This window comes from Sorex araneus, chromosome 3 (assembly GCF_027595985.1).
Source record: "Sorex araneus isolate mSorAra2 chromosome 3, mSorAra2.pri, whole genome shotgun sequence".
Lineage (NCBI taxonomy): Eukaryota > Metazoa > Chordata > Mammalia > Eulipotyphla > Soricidae > Sorex > Sorex araneus.
Window position 1 is genome coordinate 158,142,831 of NC_073304.1, and position 18,700 is coordinate 158,161,530.

The 18,700-nt window shown below is 58.9% G+C and overlaps 2 protein-coding genes and 1 long non-coding RNA gene across 8 annotated transcripts in view; 1 reads left to right on the forward strand and 2 right to left on the reverse strand.

Annotated features, from left to right (window-relative positions):
- Positions 1 to 9,669, forward strand: part of ARHGAP32 (Rho GTPase activating protein 32) — a 259,745-nt gene extending 250,076 nt beyond the window's left edge. For all 6 annotated transcript variants that reach the window (XM_055133619.1, XM_055133617.1, XM_055133621.1 and 3 more), the window contains 3 exons: positions 143 to 1,051; positions 1,840 to 2,804; positions 4,073 to 9,669. In XM_055133619.1, coding sequence (XP_054989594.1) covers positions 143 to 1,051; positions 1,840 to 2,804; positions 4,073 to 6,334 — 4,136 coding nt within the window. In that variant the 3' untranslated portion in view covers positions 6,335 to 9,669. The remainder of the gene's footprint in view (positions 1 to 142; positions 1,052 to 1,839; positions 2,805 to 4,072) is intronic.
- Positions 9,670 to 9,766: 97 nt separating this feature from the next.
- Positions 9,767 to 15,461, reverse strand: LOC129403662 (uncharacterized). The gene is made up of 2 exons (XR_008629360.1): positions 14,142 to 15,461; positions 9,767 to 14,071 (listed from the first exon to the last, which is right to left on the reverse strand). It is a non-coding gene; the product is annotated as an uncharacterized LOC129403662 (long non-coding RNA).
- A 568-nt stretch (positions 15,462 to 16,029) lies between these two features.
- LOC101542154 (ferritin heavy chain-like) lies at positions 16,030 to 16,764 on the reverse strand. The gene has a single exon (XM_055132753.1). It carries the CDS (start codon positions 16,730 to 16,732, stop codon positions 16,184 to 16,186), a length of 549 nt encoding a protein of 182 aa, XP_054988728.1. The 5' UTR covers positions 16,733 to 16,764; the 3' UTR covers positions 16,030 to 16,183.
- Between the last annotated feature and the right edge of the window lie 1,936 nt (positions 16,765 to 18,700).

The following is an 18,700-nucleotide window of genomic DNA, read 5'->3' on the forward strand; positions in this document are numbered from 1 at the left end:
TAGGTAAGCTCTGCGCTCTGAGAGACCATGATTAGGAACCCTGGCAGGAGGAACATGTTTGTGCCTGAAAGGGCCCCTTGACGATGCCCCCAGTGCCGTGTCCTGCCGATGCCCGTGCTCTGATACAGTCCCTTTCTCCCAGGTGACTCCAAGCTCTTCCGGCCCAGAAGGCCCCGGTCCAGCAGTGATGCTCTGAGCGCCTCCTTCAACGGGGACATGCTGGGCAACCGCTGTAACTCCTACGACAACCTGCCCCGGGACCACGAGAGCGAGGAGGAAGTGGGGCTGCTGCACATCCCCGCTCTCATCTCTCCTCACTCCGCGGACGACGTGGACCTGAGCCCCCCCGACATCGGGGTAGCCAGCCTGGATTTTGACCCCATGTCATTTCAGTGTAGCCCCCCCAAGGCCGACACCGAGTGTCTGGAGAGCGGCGCCTCCTTCTTGGACTCGCTCGGATACTCCAAGGAGGCGCCAGGCAGCGAGAGGAAGGAGGCGGAGGTGGGCGGCGGGCAGGGCCAGACCCCGGGCAGCACGGCCAGCTCCGAGCCTGTCTCCCCGCTGCAGGAGAAGCTGAGCCCCTTTTTTACCCTGGACCTGAGCCCGCCCGAGGAGAGGTCCTCGAAGCCCTCCACCTTCACGGAGAAGGTGGTCTACGCTCTCTCCCCCAAGATCGGCCGGAAGCTGAGCAAGTCCCCGTCCCTGAACATCTCGGAGCCCATCTCGGTCACCCTGCCCCCGCGGGTGTCAGAAGTGCTGGGGACCCCCTCCAGTAGCACGGCCCAGAGCGCCTCAGGAACGCCCTGGAACAGAAGCGTCGACGATGAGAGCGATGGCGCACACAGATCCTCCACCCAGCCAGGCCCCATGAGAGCCAAGGAGAGCGAGGCCCCGGCCGCCCGCGATGGGGGAGTCCAGGCCCTGGAGCCGGTGGTGGCGGCGGCGGCGGCGGTGGCCGCCGAGCCTGCAGCATCTGAGTTGCCGGGAACAGAGGAGCCGCCGACGCCCAGCACTCAGGGTCAGGCTGGACTTGGTGGAGAGAATCAGACAGGTACCATTTGCTTTCCTTCATTCTTTCTTTAAGCTGAGGGGGACCTCAATCCCTGCGTGCCGCCTTTCAGAGAGAGAGAGAGAGAGAGAGATCGGCTCCACGCCGAGCCTTGAATCCAAGAGAATGTTTTTCTGGGTGTGCTACTGGCTCAAAGCCCTAACTTAAAAGCAATCAAAACAGAAATCCCCCGCCCCCAAAGTAAAAGGGTGAGTGTCCTTGCTGTAGACCTTCATAGCACCCCTTTATCTTTTTTCTTTCTTTTTGTTTTTTTTTTGGACAGTTCAGAACTCGTGGAGAATTTCTGCACAACTTCGTAGCTCTTGATACCGTTTTTCTCTCCTAATACAAATATCTGTATTGTAGCCTTACAAGCTCACCAGCCAGCCTCCACCGTCACACGTAAAACCTGCTCTTAGTAACACTGTCCAGGCCCCCTGAAGCTTGTTTTCTGAGCAGTCTTGTCCGAGCCCAATGTGGGATGAGCTTCCTCCCCGTCTCTCTGGCCACCCAGGAGGAAATTGCAGCCTCTGAGCACTTGGTCTGACTTTTCCTACTGCACCAGACGTGTCTTCTACGGCATTGCATGCGGCATAGAAGATCGTGGATTGTCCTTTTGAAATATGGAAGGCACCTGTTTCGTTCTGTTTTGTTTTTTAAGTGATCAAATGGGGAGTGCTTTTTATTTTTTTATTTTTTTACTTTTTATTTTATTTTTTTTTTTGGCTTTCCCGATAGAATAACACAAGCTGCCTTTTCACTCTCCTCTTTTTCCCCCAATTTCCCACCAGGAGCAGTTGCCCATGACCCCCCTCAGGATCCCGTTCCCGTCAGTTCAGCCTCCATTATCCCGCCACCGCCGCCTCCGAAAAACGCAGCGCGCCTGTTGGCGTTAGCGTTAGCCGAGTCGGCGCAGCAAGCTTCCACTCAGACCCTGAGGAGACCAGGGGCCTCCCCAGCTGGCCCCCCAGACTGCGGGGCTGCGGCGGCGGCAGCAACTGCCGAGGACCGAGCGGCCGGCTCCTACCCTAGTGGTGCGCTCGATAAAGCCTATTTCCAGACGGAGCGGCCGGGGGAGCAGCCGCCCCTCCACGACGGTGGGGCGGGGCTCTGTGACCTGCCCGGGTCAGACGCAGCGCCCCCCGCGGGGGATCCCGATGCCCACTGCCAAGCCCAGGAATCCGGGGAGCCCCTCCAGCCCGCCGACCCCCCGGGGAGTCAGCCCCCTCGCGCCTCCTCCTCCTCCGGAGAGCCAGACAAGCCCAGAGCGGCCCCCGCGGCCTCGCCCGAGCCTCAGTGTGAGGACCTCCTGAGCTTCCCCGAGGAGCAGCCCGAGAAGAGGCAGCACAGCGTCTCCTTCCTGGACCTGGACCCGTCCCAGTTGCACTTCTACAACGCCGACCAGCCCCCCGCCGCCATCCTGGGCCCCGGCGGGGAGACCACGGCCCACCACCCGCCAGAACTGCTGGGCAAAGCTCTGGCGCCTTCGAGTTTCCCACGGGACAGACAACACCTGCCCTCCGGGTCCCCCGACGAGCACCCCGGCACGGCCGCCACCGCCACCCTGGGTTACCTGGCAGCCGCGGAAGCGGTCACCTGGGATGCCGTCGAGCCCCCGATGGCCACAGAGTCCGCTGCCGCCACCCTCCCACGTTCGCACAGGACTAACCGTCCCCTGCCCCCGCCTCCTTCCCAGCACCCGCGCATGGGGCACGGGCCAGCAGGCAGCAGCGTGGGGCTGGCCGCCCCCCACAAGGTAGGCAGGGGGGAGGCGGGGAGAGGAAGCGGAGGGGCTGTTTCCAAAGGTGGGTCCCTCTGCAGCAGGGTGGGACGGGACACAGGCTCCCGGGGAGAGGCAACCTGTGACCTTTCACTCCCACAGCGGGAGTTGGCGTGGACCCATTTCCTGTCGGGGGTGGGATCCACTTTGCCCTCTCTGCTGGTCTCAGAGGGAAGAGCCGTGACTTAGGGCTGCAGTTGTGCTGAATCCGCTGCCTCTCTCGCCGTCCTCACAGGGTTCCGGCCCAGCACGGAGCCGGGCACTGGGGCCAGACTGCAGGTGCTGACCTCCAGCTCCACTCCCCGTGGCATGGGGCAAGTCGTGGCAGCACCGCTGGCCGCTGTAGCCCTGCCTGCACCCTATTCCCAGGCCTCTGTGACACGTCTCGGGGCCTGTTCCCTTCAGGGGACGCCGGCACCGTTGTCCCTAGTTGCTCGCGTTCCCCAGTGCCAGCGTGAGAGAGTGTTGTCTGCAGGGCAAACCGAGGCCCCTAACTGAGGCCCTCCTTTCCCGGGATGGGTCACAGGGGTCTGTGGCCCAGCAGTGGCGGGCCCTTCTCGGGGAGCCGTTTCCCAAGTGACCTCTCCAGGGGCCGCTGGTCACGGGTTGGGGAAGGAGCAGGTCTGGCCTCTGGCGTGGCATGGAAGGGAGAAGTGGCCACACAGTGACGCATAGGGGCTGTATTTCACCCCCTCCCTAGCCGTGGGCTCTCGGCCCTTCACCCAGCCCAGTTTCCCAGCAGGAGGAGCCGTGAGTGACCTCACTCGCCGAGGTCGCTCACCAAGGGCCAGGTCAGCCATGGCTCTGGGTTCCAGTGTCCTCTCAGGGCCCGGGTCCAGGGGGCCGCTCCTGAAGGCTGGGGAGAGCGGAAAAGTGGCTGACTCATTTGCAAAGCTTGCCCACACCTCCTTCCCTCTGTACCTTCAGGCGACATCACAAGAGAAGCCGTTTGTTTTGTTTTGCTTTGTTTGGGGGCTACACCCAACAGTGCTCAGGGCCGACTCCTGGCTCTGCACTCAGGAATTGAACCTGGCTGTGCTGCGTGCAAGGCAGACGCCCTCCCCACCGTGCTGTTGCTCCGGCCCTGACCTTTAGCAAGTTCCTAGGTGGCCCCAGGATGCTCTTGTGCCTGGTGCTGACAGTGACCACCTGGCCCGTGGAGCTGAGCGGGCAACAGAGCCGGAAGCAGCGGCCCCCTAGACGAGCACCTGCACTCGAGTCACGCTCTGTTCCTCTCTCCCCAGGTTGCAGGACCAGCCCCTGCCCCTGAGAGGCCGCCGGAACCCAGAGCCATGGCTGACCCGGGCCTTGTCCTGGTCGGCGAGGTGGCCGCTGCGCCTCAGGGCCCCGTGTCTGCCGCTGGGTCGCAGCCGGGCCTCCCGGAGAAGGTGCGGGAAGGCACGAGGGCGCCCCCGCTGCAGCTGCGCGCCGAGTCGGTCCCCGTGTACTCCGCCTGCGGCTTCTCGGCGCCCATCCCACCCACCCGGACGCTGGAGAGCAAGATCGCCGCGGCCATGCACGCGGGCACTGCCGACGTGCCCGGCGCCTCTGCGTACCACCCCTTCGCCGCCGCGTGCTCGGCATCTGTGGACGACGGCCTCCCGCTGCCCCTCCCGATGCCGCAGCCCAAGCACGCGCCCCAGAAGACGGCCTACGCCGCCTTCAGCCGGCCCGACTTCCCCGCCGAGCCCTTTGGCCCAGAAAGCTGTGTGCACTTCACCATGACGCCCGGCTGCCAGTTCCGCCCCCAGAGCGTCCCCCCGCACCACAGCAAACTGGAGCAGCACGCCGTGTACGGGGCCAGGTCCGAGCCGACGGCCTCCGTGGGGCCCCACTACGGCACATACATGGCCCCGGGCAGGAGCGCGGCCGGGCTCCACTCGAAACCCTGCAGCCGGGTGGAGTATGTCCCCTCCCTGGGCTCCTCCATCCGGAACCCTTGCTACCCTGAAGACGTGCCCCCCTACCCCACCATCCGGAGGGTGCAGTCCCTCCACGCCCCGCCGGCCTCCATGATCCGCTCCGTTCCCATCTCGCGGACGGAAGTGCCCCCCGACGACGAGCCAGCCTACTGCCCCCGCCCCCTGTACCAGTACAAGCCATATCAGCCCACCCAGGCCCGCTCCGACTACCACGTCACCCAGCTGCAGCCTTACTTCGAGAACGGCCGGGTCCACTACCGCTACAGCCCCTACGCCAGCGCGTCCACCTCCTACTTCAGCCCCGACGGGGCCCTGTGTGACGTCGATGCCTACAGCACCGTGCAGCTGCGGCCCCTGCACCGCCTCCCTGCCCGGGACTTCGCGCTCTACCACCCCCGGCTGCAGGGGAAGAGCCTGTACGGCGGCTACTCGGGGCTGCCCCCGCGGCCCAGGGCCACCGCGGCCGGCTACTTCTCCAGTAACGACCACAGCATCGTCGCCCCAATGCCGCCCCCGGCCGAGGCCAAGGCCACCTACGCCTCGTGGGACCTGGAGGACATGGAGAAGTACCGGCTGCAGTCCCTGCAGAGGGAGACCCGCGCCCGGCAGAAGGCCAAGGGGCCTGTCATGTCTCAGTACGACAACATGGCGCCCGCCGGCCAGGACGACCTGGGGGGCATCTATGTCATCCACCTGCGCAGCAAGTCCGATCCTGGGAAAACTGGACTCCTCTCCGTGGCCGAGGCCAAGGAGGGCCGGGCCCCCGCCAAGGCCGTGAGTCCCCAGGGCGGCGACGAGCGCTTCTACAGGAAGCACCCGGAGCCGGAGCTGGACCGGGCCCACCCCCACGCCGGCTACGGCAACGGGCAGGCTGAGAAGCCGGCGCTGCCGCAGAAGCAGAGCAGCCTCCGGGGCCGGAAGCCGCCCGAGGTGGGCTGCGGCCTGGCCGAGCACCGGGCGCACCAGGAAGCAAGCCATAGGCAGCTGAGCGAGCCCAAGAACGGGCCCCCCTTCCCGCCGGGGCCCCTCGATTACGGGCCCAAAGGCCTCGCGGACGCCGCCGAGCCCGGCGGCTACCACAACTCCGGCGGGAAGTACGTCCCGTCGGGCCAGGAGTCGTTGACGTTGAGGCTCAACCCCAAGGAGGGCAGACTCTTCAAAGAGCCCGAGCGGGCCCGCGCCCCCCGGCCGGCCGCACGCCCGGACTGCTGCAAGGAGGAGGAGGCCCTGGCCATGGCCGCTGGGCCGCCTCCGAAGCCTGAGAGGAGCCGCAGCCTGAAACTGCACCACGGCCAGGCCGGGGAGAGGGACCCCGCCGGGCCCTACCACTACCCCCCGGCGCACGGCAAGCGGCACGGGGGTGCGGCGGTGGTGTCCCAGTACGACAACCTGGAGGGCTACCACTCCCTGCCCCAGCACCAGCACCCGCGAGCAGGCTTCGGGGGGGCCTCGGGGGGCCCCTGCCTGCCCGCCGGCTTCCCCCACCCGCAGAGCAGGACCTACGCCACGGCACTGGGCCAGGGAGCCTTCCTGCCCGCCGAGCTGGCCTTGCAGCGGCCCGAGGCACAGGTCCACGCAGAATGAGCCCCCGCCCGTCCCGCCCTGGGAGCCACAGAGTCGGTGCAGCCTCTGCTGGACAGTGGACTGTTCTATTTTTTTCAATAACCAAAAAAAAAAAAAAATTAAAAAATTTCAACAACAACAAAAAAATCAAGCTACCACCCCCCCTGACCATATTAAAATAATAATAATAATAATAATTAATAATAATACTAAGAAAGTCGCCATGCCCTCTCCTCCCCGCCTCTCTCCCATCCAGACACACACACACAGACACACACACACACATACAGGGCGGCAGGCTGGGTGCGTGTGAAACATGGGCTGGAGAAATCTGTCTCGACACTGGCCATGCAGGGCTGGTCCATGGGACCACCTGTCACAAAAAAGGCCGAGTTTGTCGTTGTCCTTCAGGGCCTATCTGCGGTTCTGAGCGGTTTGCATTTCTCCTACGGCCCCACGGCTGTCCCTGTTCTTACCCATCCCAAGGGACACACGGCCCCCCGGGAGGCACGCCCTCACCCTGCAGACAAGGCCAGGGCCGCTGGCAGCACCGCAGCTAACAGGTAAAGGCAGGGGCTTTCGACGACGGTCAGTAGCTCTCACCTGTGTCCAGCTGTTTAAACCCAGCTGGAATCATGCACTCTGCCATTCCGATTTTTTTTTTTTACACTTCACTCCTCACCATCTCATGAACGAGGCTCAGATCACAGAAGGGGGCTTTAGAGTTCAAGAGACCTTAGAGGGGACCCCGTGGGCCTTGTCAGCCCCAGAAGATGCTCTCAGTATTTCTAGTGGATTGCCTGTCTTTTGTTAGTTTATATTTCTGGCAGAATGGAGTCCCCTTAACACCCTTCACCCCATTTGTTCTCCTGAAACAGTTTCCTCTCCATTGAAAGCAGCTTCCCCCGTCCCCTCCCCCGCCCCCCCCGCATGGTTTGACTGGCTAAATGCACAAATTATCATATGCTGACTACGAGCAGCCACACTCATTTCTGCTCTGCCCGCACCGGCGGTCCCCACGGAGCCAACGCCCACTCTGATGCGTCTCTGTAGCAGATACAGGGCATCCAGCTGGAGTGGGTTGGCTTTCGGGGTGGTCAGGGGTGTGTTCCCGGCCCCCCCTTGCTGTGATCACAGTCTGACTATGCTCGCCATCGACACCAGCATTTCACACGTGGTTTGGGAAACTAGCCAACGTCCTCTGCAGATAACGCCCAGGGTCTTGCCTTGAAACTTGCATTCCTGGTGAGAGCAGGGTTGGACACTTCTGGCCCAATCCATTCCGTCTCGTCCACTCAGCCCACCACGCACACACCAGACTGGCAAGGCAGTCCCCCGGACGGCACGGAGACAGTCTCCATTTCCTCAGCCCCGAGCCCACCCCCCAGTTTCATCCAGTCACGTGTTTTAGACACCCCATTGGTGGAAGACACCAGGGATTCCCATTCCACGTGCTGGCTGCGCTGCTCCGGCCTCTGACGGCTTGGAATTCGTTTCTATTGAGAGCAAAGGGGAGAAACCTTTTGGGAGGAGAATTTATGCTGCTATTACCGCTGTGAAATTGTATAAACATGCCAGTTAACCTTTTTTTTATCATTATTATTATTAAAAGAAAAATCCTGTGATTGCATTTTAAGGGTTTATATTTAGAACAAAGAAATAAAGTTTCAAGAGCCACAGTCATTTCCACGTGGAAACCCTCCCTAAGGTTATCCCTCTGTTCCCCCAGTGAACTCACCCAAGGGATTAATAGGAACCATGGCATAAAGCAACTCTGAAACGGAGTGGTCTGTCCATCGCCAACACGGGGTCAGCCAGGCTCTGAGTGTGTCCGGAAGACACGTCTCATCAGCTCCTGTTGAACTCAGATGCTGACCCGCAGCTGGCTCTGTGGCTGCTGCCCAGCACTGCCCTCCTTCCTCATTGCCAACCAGCCCGCCCACCCCCCCCCCCCCGCCCAGACCATCACCCAAGCCTTGTGCTCGCCAGCCATGGGGGGGTGGGGAGCGGAGGAGCCGGCAGCTGCTTTCGTGGCCAAAGCGGCTGCTTTCAAGACCCTTGGGCATGTCTTCACACCCCCGGTCCAGGCCCCAAAACAAGTCCGCTTTATGACGCCCATCGTCTAGAGGACGAAGACGCTCTTCCTCCCTTTCGGAATGTCCTCCAGGGTTCAGATGATCAGGTCAGAATTTTGGATGGTGTCGGAAACGCAAATCTGAGACGAAATTCAACACTGCTTCATTCCCCACGGACCAGGCAGCCTCAGCTCCACGCTGTTCTCTGCGCTGTCGGGTGGCCATGAAGGGCGGGTCCCTGGGGCCAGGCCAGCCCAGCTGAGATCCCCAGGGGAGGCTGCATGGGGCAGAGCCTGCTGGCCTAGGAGCTGGCCGGCCTTCGGCGTTAAAGCTCGCCTGCCATTTCACTCTTAACCTTCCGAGCCTTTTTTTTTTCCAGCATTTATCTTTTTCCTTTTCTTTTCTTTCTTTCTTTTTTTTTGCAAAATTCCGGTGCCACCGTTTGGTGTGATTGAAATACCTAATTCCCGGGGTGCCTGGCCAGAGTCTGCTGACAGCCCCAGAGCTGCCATTTTCTTATTAATCAATTTTATCTGAGCCTTATTCCGACTGTATTCCACTCCAGCCCTGGGATTGCCCCCCTCTCACCCCCCCCAGGGGAGGGCCTGCATATTTTTATAATGGCAAAGCATTTTTTTTTTAACAGGGTCAGGTTAAAAGTTCTAGGACTAATTCTGTAGAGAAGAAGACCGTTCCTGTGTCAGGAGAGACGCGAGGGTGCACTTCTGAAGAGCAATAGAGACAGACTCAACTGGAAATTTTCCCTTTCGTTTAAAAAAAAAAAAGTCTGGAAAAAAAAAATTCCCTTTTCTCTGTTTCCAGCCCTGTCGTTCCCTGTTCAGCATGTTGCAAGGTCTTGTCTGAGCTGTGGGTCAGGAAATGGTCGTGAAAGCGAAGGTATGTCGGGAAGTGGCTTCCAGATGGGTTCGAGGCATGTGCCGTGCGGTGCCGTGTATGACGGAGATGTCGGGAATGGCCTGTTTGTATTATGCGACAATGTGTGTGCACAGAGGGTCTTCCTTTCCCTTCCCTTCCCTGAATAGTACTGTTAGCATCAGGAATCCAGACGGTTGTTTGACAGCTTAGATTCTAAGGTAGCAAAACCTGATTTTTTTTTTCCCAAACCATAAACTGCATGAGACAGACACCCCAGGATGTCTTAGATCCTAACCTTTTTTGAGTTCTTAACTTTTAATTTATATAGTGTTTTTTTAATGTTTTAATATTTTTTGTGAACTGGTGTAAATTGTTACTGCATATAAGCTTGTGTATTTTTGTAAATAGTTTTGTGATTTATTTCTTGACCCATATGTAAATATTTAGAGTCTCATTTCTTCAAAATTTATTCAAAGCTGAGTTGTGGGCTTGGGGTTTTTGTTTTGTTTCTTTGTTTTTTTGGCGGGGGGGCGGGGGGAAGGGTTTTGTACTCTTGAGAATCCAAATGGGAGCTGTCTTATGGTTTAAAGCAAATGTCCCACCGAAAGCAATTCAAATATCAACCGATTATTTCAGGTTCAAGCAGACTTCTGTGTATGCATTTCTTTTGTGTGTGTGTGTGTGTGTGTGTGTGTTGGGTTTGGGGTGACATCCCCTGTAAGTCAAGGATACTCTGGTTCTTTGCTCAGGAGCAGTGCTCCTTGGGGTGCAGAGGGTTCAAACCAGGGTCGGTGGGGGTGCAGGCAAGCACCTGACCCCCCTCCAACCTCTCCAGCCCTGTGTCTCCTTTTTTAAACCTCACCTGAATATTAACAAACTAAAAATGGGGGGATTGAGAGTGATGGTCCGTGTTTGTGGGACAGCTCATTCGGGCCAGGCCTGTCACTTAAGGAAGTTTCCTGCCCCGGCCTGTTTGCCACCGCGGGTCTGGGTGACACCCGCCCCTGTCGGGCCAGGTCCCCAGGTGAGACAGTGATGTCTCCTGTCGAGGAGAGGCCTCCCGATCAGGACCGTCCACAGGCTGCCCTGAGGGACTGTGTTCTGAGGCCTCCCCTGCCCCGGTCGTGAGGTGCTTCCCTCGGACGCCCCAGGGAGGATCTGGGTCAGAACCAGAGACCCACACAGCACCTTAGACCTGGCTTTTCGAGCGCGGTGCTAGAAAGGCATCACTCCTGTGCCCGCCTGGCCAGCAGGACCCTGGCAACCCCACAGGAGCCCCCAGACACATTCCCACCCCCCGTGCTCCCCCTGCAGAAATACCGCCGTGCCACGCAGAACGAATGTAAAACCACATGTTGGGGCCGGACATGGCTCAGTGGAGAGTGATGTCAGCATGTACAAAGTCCTGGGGTCCATCCCCGTCCTCCGAAGCCCCGCCATATTCTGTTTACTGAAAGGCCAGCTGTGCCCCCACCAGCCCACACTGACCCAGCCTCCTCTGTCGGCCGTCGGCCAGCACGGGGCTGCCCGACCCTGGGGAGCCCGTGGCTGGGCTGGAAGTGGACACAGCGTCACAGTTTCCCTGCCCCCACGCCACTCTGCACCACCAGTCTCCAACACGCCGGTTCATGCTCCATCCAGGTGGGGTTTGAGACCCCAGTCCCCGGGCCCCTGAGAACAGGCACCAGCACACCGAGTCCTCGTGACAGCAAAACTTGGGGCCTCTGCAGCCACCCCAAAGGAGACGTGAAGGCCAAGCTCCTCGAATGGCTGTGAATTTACCTTTCTTTGGGGGCACACCTGCTCAGGGGTTACTCCTGGCTCTGCACTCGGGAATCCCTCCTGGTGGTGCTTGGGGACGCCGAGGATCGATCCCGGGTTGGCTGAGAGCAAGGCAAGCCTCTTACTGGCTGCGCCATCACTCCGGCCCCGAGAGTTTAGCTCTCACGCAAGGAAGCCGTGAGGCTTGACGGGGAGTACTAGAGTACTCCCAGAGTTTGTTCCCAGCCCCAGCCCTCACTGCCAGGATGGCGGGGTCCTGTCCACGCCTGCAGCCAGCTGCCACAAGGCCTCCAACCATCGGCCTCAGAGGTCAGAGCAGCCTCCCCACTGCAGTCCGAGGCACTTTTTTTTACCCCCCACTTTCCTACACTCTTCTATCACCTGTCATCTATACATTACCTGTAAGCTTCCTTTCCCAAGGTTCTTCCAGAAACAAGCCTGTGAATGATGAGCACTGTGTCCAGAGTCCTGGGCCGGGGCACCCCGGGGGCCAAAGGTTTTGGTGGCTCAGACACTCCAGCTCCTTTGCGGTGCTTGGCTTGCTGAGCCTTGAGTGAGATGCTGCAAGAGAGAGAAAGGAGGGGACAAAGGCGGAAGCACTGCTGAGTACTGGGAATAAGTGCTCAGTACTTAGGTACTTGCTGAGGGTAAGCAGAATTCCACAGAAAGACCTTTTCTCCACGAAGCTCCGCTGACAACTTCCTCATCCGCAGGAGGAAGATGCTCCAAGGCCATACACGTGCCACCACCTGCAGGGCCAGGAAAGCCACAGCCCACCCACGTCGGCCGCCGTTCCATTCCTGGTGCCTTTTTTTCTTCTTTTTCATAAACATTTCTGAAAAGCATCCTGCCATTCCTAAGCCTGTGGCTCATACTTTTTTTTTATTTATATATTTTATTCGGTTTGGGGGCTACACCCACCAGTGCTCAGGGCTCACTCCTGGCTCTGTGCCCAGGGGTCACTCCTGGTGGGGCTCAGGGACCAGACGTGATGCCAGGGATTGGACCTGGGTCAGCCGCCGTCCTTTCGCTCTGGCTGATTCTCAGACTTGAGCCACCCGGAAAGCTGCCATCTCAGCAGGCCACCCATGAGCCGGGAGCAGAGAAACCCATTGTCTGTCTGTCTGGCTCTGGGATTTCAGCATGACACCCAGACTTCATCACAGGCTGATAGAAGTGGGGGCAGTGAGGGAGAAGTGTCACGCGTGCTGGTAGAAAACGGTCACCGGGGCCGAGGCTGACTCTGGTTATGGGGTTTGGTTTGGGGGGCACTGGGCTGGTTAGGGGTTAGACCAACCACTCCGACAGGGCCCCGGGCCCCAGCTCTCACAGCCCAGATTGGCCAGGATGACGACACAGGCACGAAACTGGTTGAATTGTCACAGCCACTTACTAATTCTCACCCCCTTCTGGAACCTCCCAAACCCCCAGACCCAGGTTTCGAGCTGGTGCCCAACCCGGTGCTCTCATCCCCAGAAGGGTCTAGTCCAAGGCCAGCTGCCAGCACAGGCCATTCTCACGAAGGCCATGGAGGTACCAGAGCAGCCGAGCAGGGCCCCAAAGCCATCCAGGGTTTGTGTACCCGGGCAAGACGGGGCCAGAGGCTGGAGGAAAGCAGGTTCCATCGTGCTGATGATAGTACTGTCTCATGATGAACTGAGTCACCGGGATTGATCTTCTGGTGGGGATGGTGCCAAGGGCGGGGGACAGGAGACCTGGAGAGATTCCCACCATGATTGACACCTGCTCCTGTTGGCACACCCGAAGCCCTCACTTTATCAGCTTGTGTGAAGTTTCCCAGTGGGCGAGCCTGGGTATAGACAGATGTGGTCTGGGCCAGAAGCCTGCTCTGCCCCCTACCCAGAGTCCTGCCTTTTCAGTCTCTGGAATCTGCTGCTTCTCCCCCAGAAAACTGCTCCTTCCTGGCAGCGGAACCTGCTCTCGGGCGCCACCTCTCCACGACAGGCCGCTCCGCAGCCTCGCTCACTGTCCCACTCACTGCCCAGGTGTCCACGCTGGGTCCCTGGGCAGTGGGTAGAAAGGACAGACTTGGTGTTTTCTTAGCAAAGCTGCTCACGACAGCTTCGATGATCTCTCCATGTTCTAGTGGGAAGGCTTGAGTGGCAGACGGTAGCTAGATGCATCTCGTGGGACCGGAGCGATAGCACAGCGGGTAGGGCGTTTGCCTCACACGACGTGGACCTGGTTTTGATCCCCAGCATCCCGTATGGTCCCCTGAGCCCACCATGAGTAATTTCTGAGTGCAGAGCAAGGAGTAACCCCTGAACATCATTGGGTGTGGCCCAAAAACCATAAGAAGGGGGGGAAAGTCTTACCATTATTCTCAAACACACACACACACACACACACACACACACACACACACACACACACACACGGGGCTAGGGTGATAGCACAGCAGGTAGGGTGCTTGCCATGCACGCGGCTGAGCCGGACTCAATTTCCAGCATCCCATATGGTTCTCTGAGCACCGCCAGGAGTAGTTCCAGAGTGCATGAGCCAGGAGTAACCCCTGTGCATCGCTTGTTGTGACCCAAAAAAGAAACACACACACACACACACACACACACACACACACACACACATGCCTTTAGGGCGCAGCCGAAAGAACAGACGCAGAGCCCGGAGGAGTCTGTAGAAGCAAAAGGCTTACCCAGACTGGAGAGTGCAGCGAAGTCCCGGCAGTAACCAGTAACCCTCATACTGATGGTTTGTCCGTCAGCTGCACAGGATATCTAAAGAGATTGTCACCCAGACAGGTGTCAGCTCCCACTTGACCGAGGGCGAGTGTGCGGCCACATGTGGAATGTCCAAGGCTGTTTGTGCCACTGGCGAGGGTGACCCAGTGGGCTCCAGCCCGCCACTTTCCTGGGCCCCACAGGCCACCCAGGGCGAGTCTCCGCAGACCAGGAGACACCAGGTGATTCCTCGCTGGGGGGCCAGTCCCTTGCCAGTGGGAGAGGCCGGTGTGTGCCTGGTGTGTGCTCCACCCTGAGCCCAGGACCTTGGCACCAACAATCATATATTCCCGGTCCCAGCAAAGCCTGGTGTGTGCTCCACCCTGCGCCCAGGACCTTGGCACCAACAATCATATATTCCCAGTCCCAGCAAAGCCTCCCGCAGGCTCAGGCTGCCCTGGACAACAGTCAACTGTGCCCCCGCTCCCTCCAGGCTGAGGGCAGCCCCTCCTCCAGCACCCCGTCCATCCCGGATGGGGTGGCCAGCAGGGATCACAGGAGATTCCCGTGGGTCAGGCGGCACGTTGTGGGGGATGCTGTGTGCCCAGCATCCGTAAAGTCAGCCACACCACCCCTGGGCACCCTCCTCACCCACGCGGACCCCGACCTGAAGTCCCCTGCCCACCATGAACCCCTACTCCAGGCTGGTGCCCACTGGGGAATGGGTCCTTAGCAGAGCACATGAGCAGCAAACATGGGAGGTGAGTTCGAACCCAGCATCCCCCCCACCCACACACTCTGCGCCGAGGGGGATCTGAATACAGGGTGTTGGGGTGACCCCAGCTCTACAACCAAGTGTGAGGTGTGCAGTGCCACCACAAGCACCACTGCCAGAACGGGTGAACCTGGTATGAGCGCCCCAGTCAGCAGCAGCAGGGAAGGGAGGGCCGGGACTCCTGCAAGGAACCGGAAGAGTGTCTCATGGTCCAGGATGGCAGCTGGCCACTGCGCTGATGCCTCTGGCAACCCCAGGCTGTCCCCCGCATCCCAGTGACAGGGAGGTTTGGGAGTGATAGGTCTGAGTCCATGAAGTCCGTGCAGAAGAGGACCAGGCTTGTTAGAGTCCCGCAGTGTGGGCCAGCAGCAAGGGGCGCAGGGGCCTTGGAACCCCTCCAAACCTGGGCTTCTGTGCTGATGGTGGAGGCCTGGCCTGGGGGCCGTGACCTGGAGGCCACCTGGGAGCCGCCTGCCCTGCCCTGCTCTGTCCCTCCGGCTTGCAAGGACTCGGCAGGGTGGGGCTGCTTCTCCCAGCGCTGAGGTGAGATGGAATTCAAACATCAGACCCCTCTAGCCCCTCTTCCTCTCTCCAGCTCAGAGCCAGGGCTTCTGCATTGGGGGGCGGGGGGCAGAGCCTCCCATGCGGGGCTGGGCACTGCTGGGAGAGGCCGCCATGTGTTGAAACCTTGCAACCTTGTATGCCAAGGCCTGTGTGCCCACACCTGAGCCGTCTACCGCCCTGGGTCCTTGTCACCATCTTTTTCTTTTTGTTCATTCTTTTGGTTGGTTGGTTGGGGGCACAGCTGGCAGTGCTCAGGACTTTCTCCTTGCTCTGCACGCAGGAGACCATATAAGGTGCCAGGGATCGAACCCGGGTCGGCTGCGTGCAAATGCCTTCCTTCCCTGCTATACTCTCTCCAGGCTTGTTGTTTTCTGGTTTGTTTTCTTTCTAGTTTGGGGGACACACCTGGCAGTGCCCAGGGGCTGGGGGACCATGTGGTGCCAGGGACAAAACATGAGCCTCCGACACATGAAGCATGAACCCAGCCTGTTCCTTTCCCAGCATCCCTCCTGGGGGAGGGGCTCCCATGTCTCGGGGGGCCCTGTCTTTGAGGTCCTCGCCAGAGTGGCCTTCTTGGATGGCCCACATGGAGACACCCATTTGCTCCATCACCCTCTGGGTTCCCAAATCTGCAAGATCTCTCAGAAACTAGTGGTCTAGCTATTCTGGGAGGTACCGGGGCAGGATGGTTGAATGAAGGATGGCAAGAGGGAAAACGTGAACCAAGAAATAACAGTTCAGAGAGAGAGAGAAGAGGAGAGATGTCTGCCATAGAGGCAGGCAGGGCAGGGGGTGGCTTGAAGGGGAGGGAGGGAAAAATCGGGAACACTGGTGCTGGGGGAATTACACTGATGGAGGGATGGGTGTTGGAATACTGTGTGACCAAAATGCAGTTTTGTAATGCTCTAGATCACGGTGACTCAATTTTTTTTGGGGGGGTACCAAATTACTTTATTTGAAGGACTGATACAAATCATAAGACGGAAATAGACGTTTTGGAACTTATAGAAAAAGGTCATTAGGGTAACCCCAACATGCACGTACTGCCCGAGTGGCCCGGAGGTCACCGGTAGCTCGGGGAAGCCAGCTTAGTTAAGGCTTAGCTCTCGTCACTGTGACCCAGTGTGTGCTTGTCGAAGAGATACTCCACCATGCTGGACTCGGGGGCCCCCACCTTGTGCACGTTAGTGACGTGGTCACCCAGTTCCTTGATGGCCTTCATCTGCTCGTCCAGGTAGTGAGTCTCCAGGAAGTCACACAGGTGGGGGTCGTTCTTGTCAGTGGCCAGTTTGTGCAGCTCCAGCAGTGACTGGTTCACGCTCTTCTCCAAGTGCAACGCACGCACCATCGCATTCAGTCCATTCTCCCAGTCGTCCCGATCTGGCTTCTTGATATCCTGAAGGAAAATCCGGCCGCCGCGCTGGTTCTGCAGCTCCATCAGCTTCTCCGCATATTCTCTCTCCTCATGAGATTGGTGGAGGAAGTATTTGGCAAAGTTCTTCAAAGCCACATCGTCATGGTCAAAATAATAAGACATGGACAGGTAGACGTAGGAGGCGTAGAGCTCCAGGTTGATCTGGCAGTTGATGGCGGCCTCCGAGTCCTGGTGGTAGTTCTGGCACACCTGTGAGGGGGACACGGTGGTCATGGCGGCGGCTGAGATGGGATGAGGCGGCGACAGTGGTGCAGGACAGGCTGCGAGCAGCCAGCGGGGGGCAGTGGGGTGGGACGAGAGCCGGGTTCCATCCAAGCACTGTTGAAGCGGGAAACCACGACGACTGTCTGCGAAGGCTGTGGTGACGGTGACTCAATTTTAAAAATTAAATTAAAAAATGTATCACTGTCATCCCGTTGCTCATCGATTTGCTCGAGTGGGCACCAGTGACGTCTCCATCGTGAGACTTGTTACTGTTTTTGGCATATCGAATACGCCACGGGTAGCTTGTCCAGGCTCTGCCGTGTGGGCAGGATACTCTCAGTAGCTTGCTGGTGAGAGGGGCAGAGGAATCGAACCCGGGTCGGCTGTGTGCAAGGCGAACGCCCTACCCACTGCGCTATCGCTCCAGCCTAATTTTTAAAAATGAAAAGAAATAATGTCTCGGAGAGCAGTTCTGCAAAGGAATAGGCAATACTGAGCATGGCAAGCCTGGCCTGGGTCACAAGGTCGATGACCACACAGTGAGGTGTGGATGATGGTTGGACCTAACGTGACACATGGCTGGAGGGGGGTGGGGGCAACATGGGTTCTTAGGTACCATTTACGTCACATAAATGTAGCTAACTTACAATTAAAATATTACGAGTAAAAAGATAAAAGCAATGAGGAGGGAGGAAGAAAGAGGTTCTGGAGACAAAAGCCTCTGGAGAAGTCACGGCTTTGCTCACAGTGAAGGGTCCCACCAACGTCACCGGGAGTTGCTGTCCGGGAGTGCTAGCTCAGAGCTGCCACCAGATGGCGCTGGCGGCTCGCTGGATTCACGCGTGGTTCTGGGTTTGGCGAAGCTTCTCTGGCACCTGGACCCGGTCAGGTGGGATTCGCTAGGGGGCGGCCTGCTTCCTCCTCTGCACCCCACTTTTACAAGCTGAAGGGTCGTGACTGGCCTGGCAGCGATGCTGGGAGCTGAGACAAGGACCTGCTTTGGGGGAGCGAAGCCCCTGACTTGGAGGTGAAGGTGAAATATGTCCAAGAACATAGGGTGGGCTGGACAGTAAGAGAGCAGGGGGCTCCCCCTGCCTCCCCCACCACATATGGTCCCTTGGCCCCGCCAGGAGCCAGCCCTGAGCCCAGAGCCAGGAATTAGCCTAAGCATTGCCAGGTGTGCCCCAAAACCAGAAAAAGAAGAAAAAGGCAGGCGGTAAGAAGGACACCTTCCCCCAGGAGAACCTCTGCTCTGCCCCCAAACTCCCTGTTTGCTGCTGTTTTCAGAAAACAGCCTCCAGCATCGAGCTGGTGTCTTGGCAAGGCTCTGCACCTCCACACTGTTCCCACACTGGGTCAGGTCGGGAATCCCGCAGAACTTTCTAGAAATGCACATTTCTGGGTGCCACTGTCTTGACAGGTAATGGCCAGCATTGCTGTCAGAGGGGTCCAAAAAGATGCAAAGCTATAGAAACTGTTTCTTCCAGCAGACCACCCTCATGCCTCTTCTAGAACATTCTGTTCTGCCCTCCGCAGCCCACTTTCTGGGGCTTCACCTGACCCTACTCACATATTTTGTTTGACAAGCCAGCATCTGTGTCATTGTTCATGTTTGTTGTTCATCTTTGCTTGGTTTTTAAATTTGTGGGATGGGGGAAGGAAGAGGGATAGTCCCACACCCAGTGATGCTCAGGACTTACTCCTGGCTCTGTGCTCAGAGATCACTCGGGGTGGTGATGGGGATCAACCCCAGCCCGGCCGCTTGCAAGGCAAGTGCCCCTGCCTGCTGTTTCCTCTCTGCCCTTTTTGTCTGCCTTGGGGCCTCACCAAGTGGTGCTCAGGAGGACTCAGCCGAGGGGACAAGCCCCGCCCTGCTCCAGGGCAGCTGGACTGGACAGCAGCCTTGTGTGACCCTTCTCGTCTTCTCGCCCCTCTCTTGCCCCCCCGAAGCTCAGGCCCCACCAGCAGACGCGTCCC

What these genes read in the sequence shown, in the direction of transcription:
- LOC101542154 (XM_055132753.1), bottom strand. Translation starts at nt 16,732, where the DNA reads ATGACCACCGTGTCCCCCTCACAGGTGTGCCAGAACTACCACCAGGAC.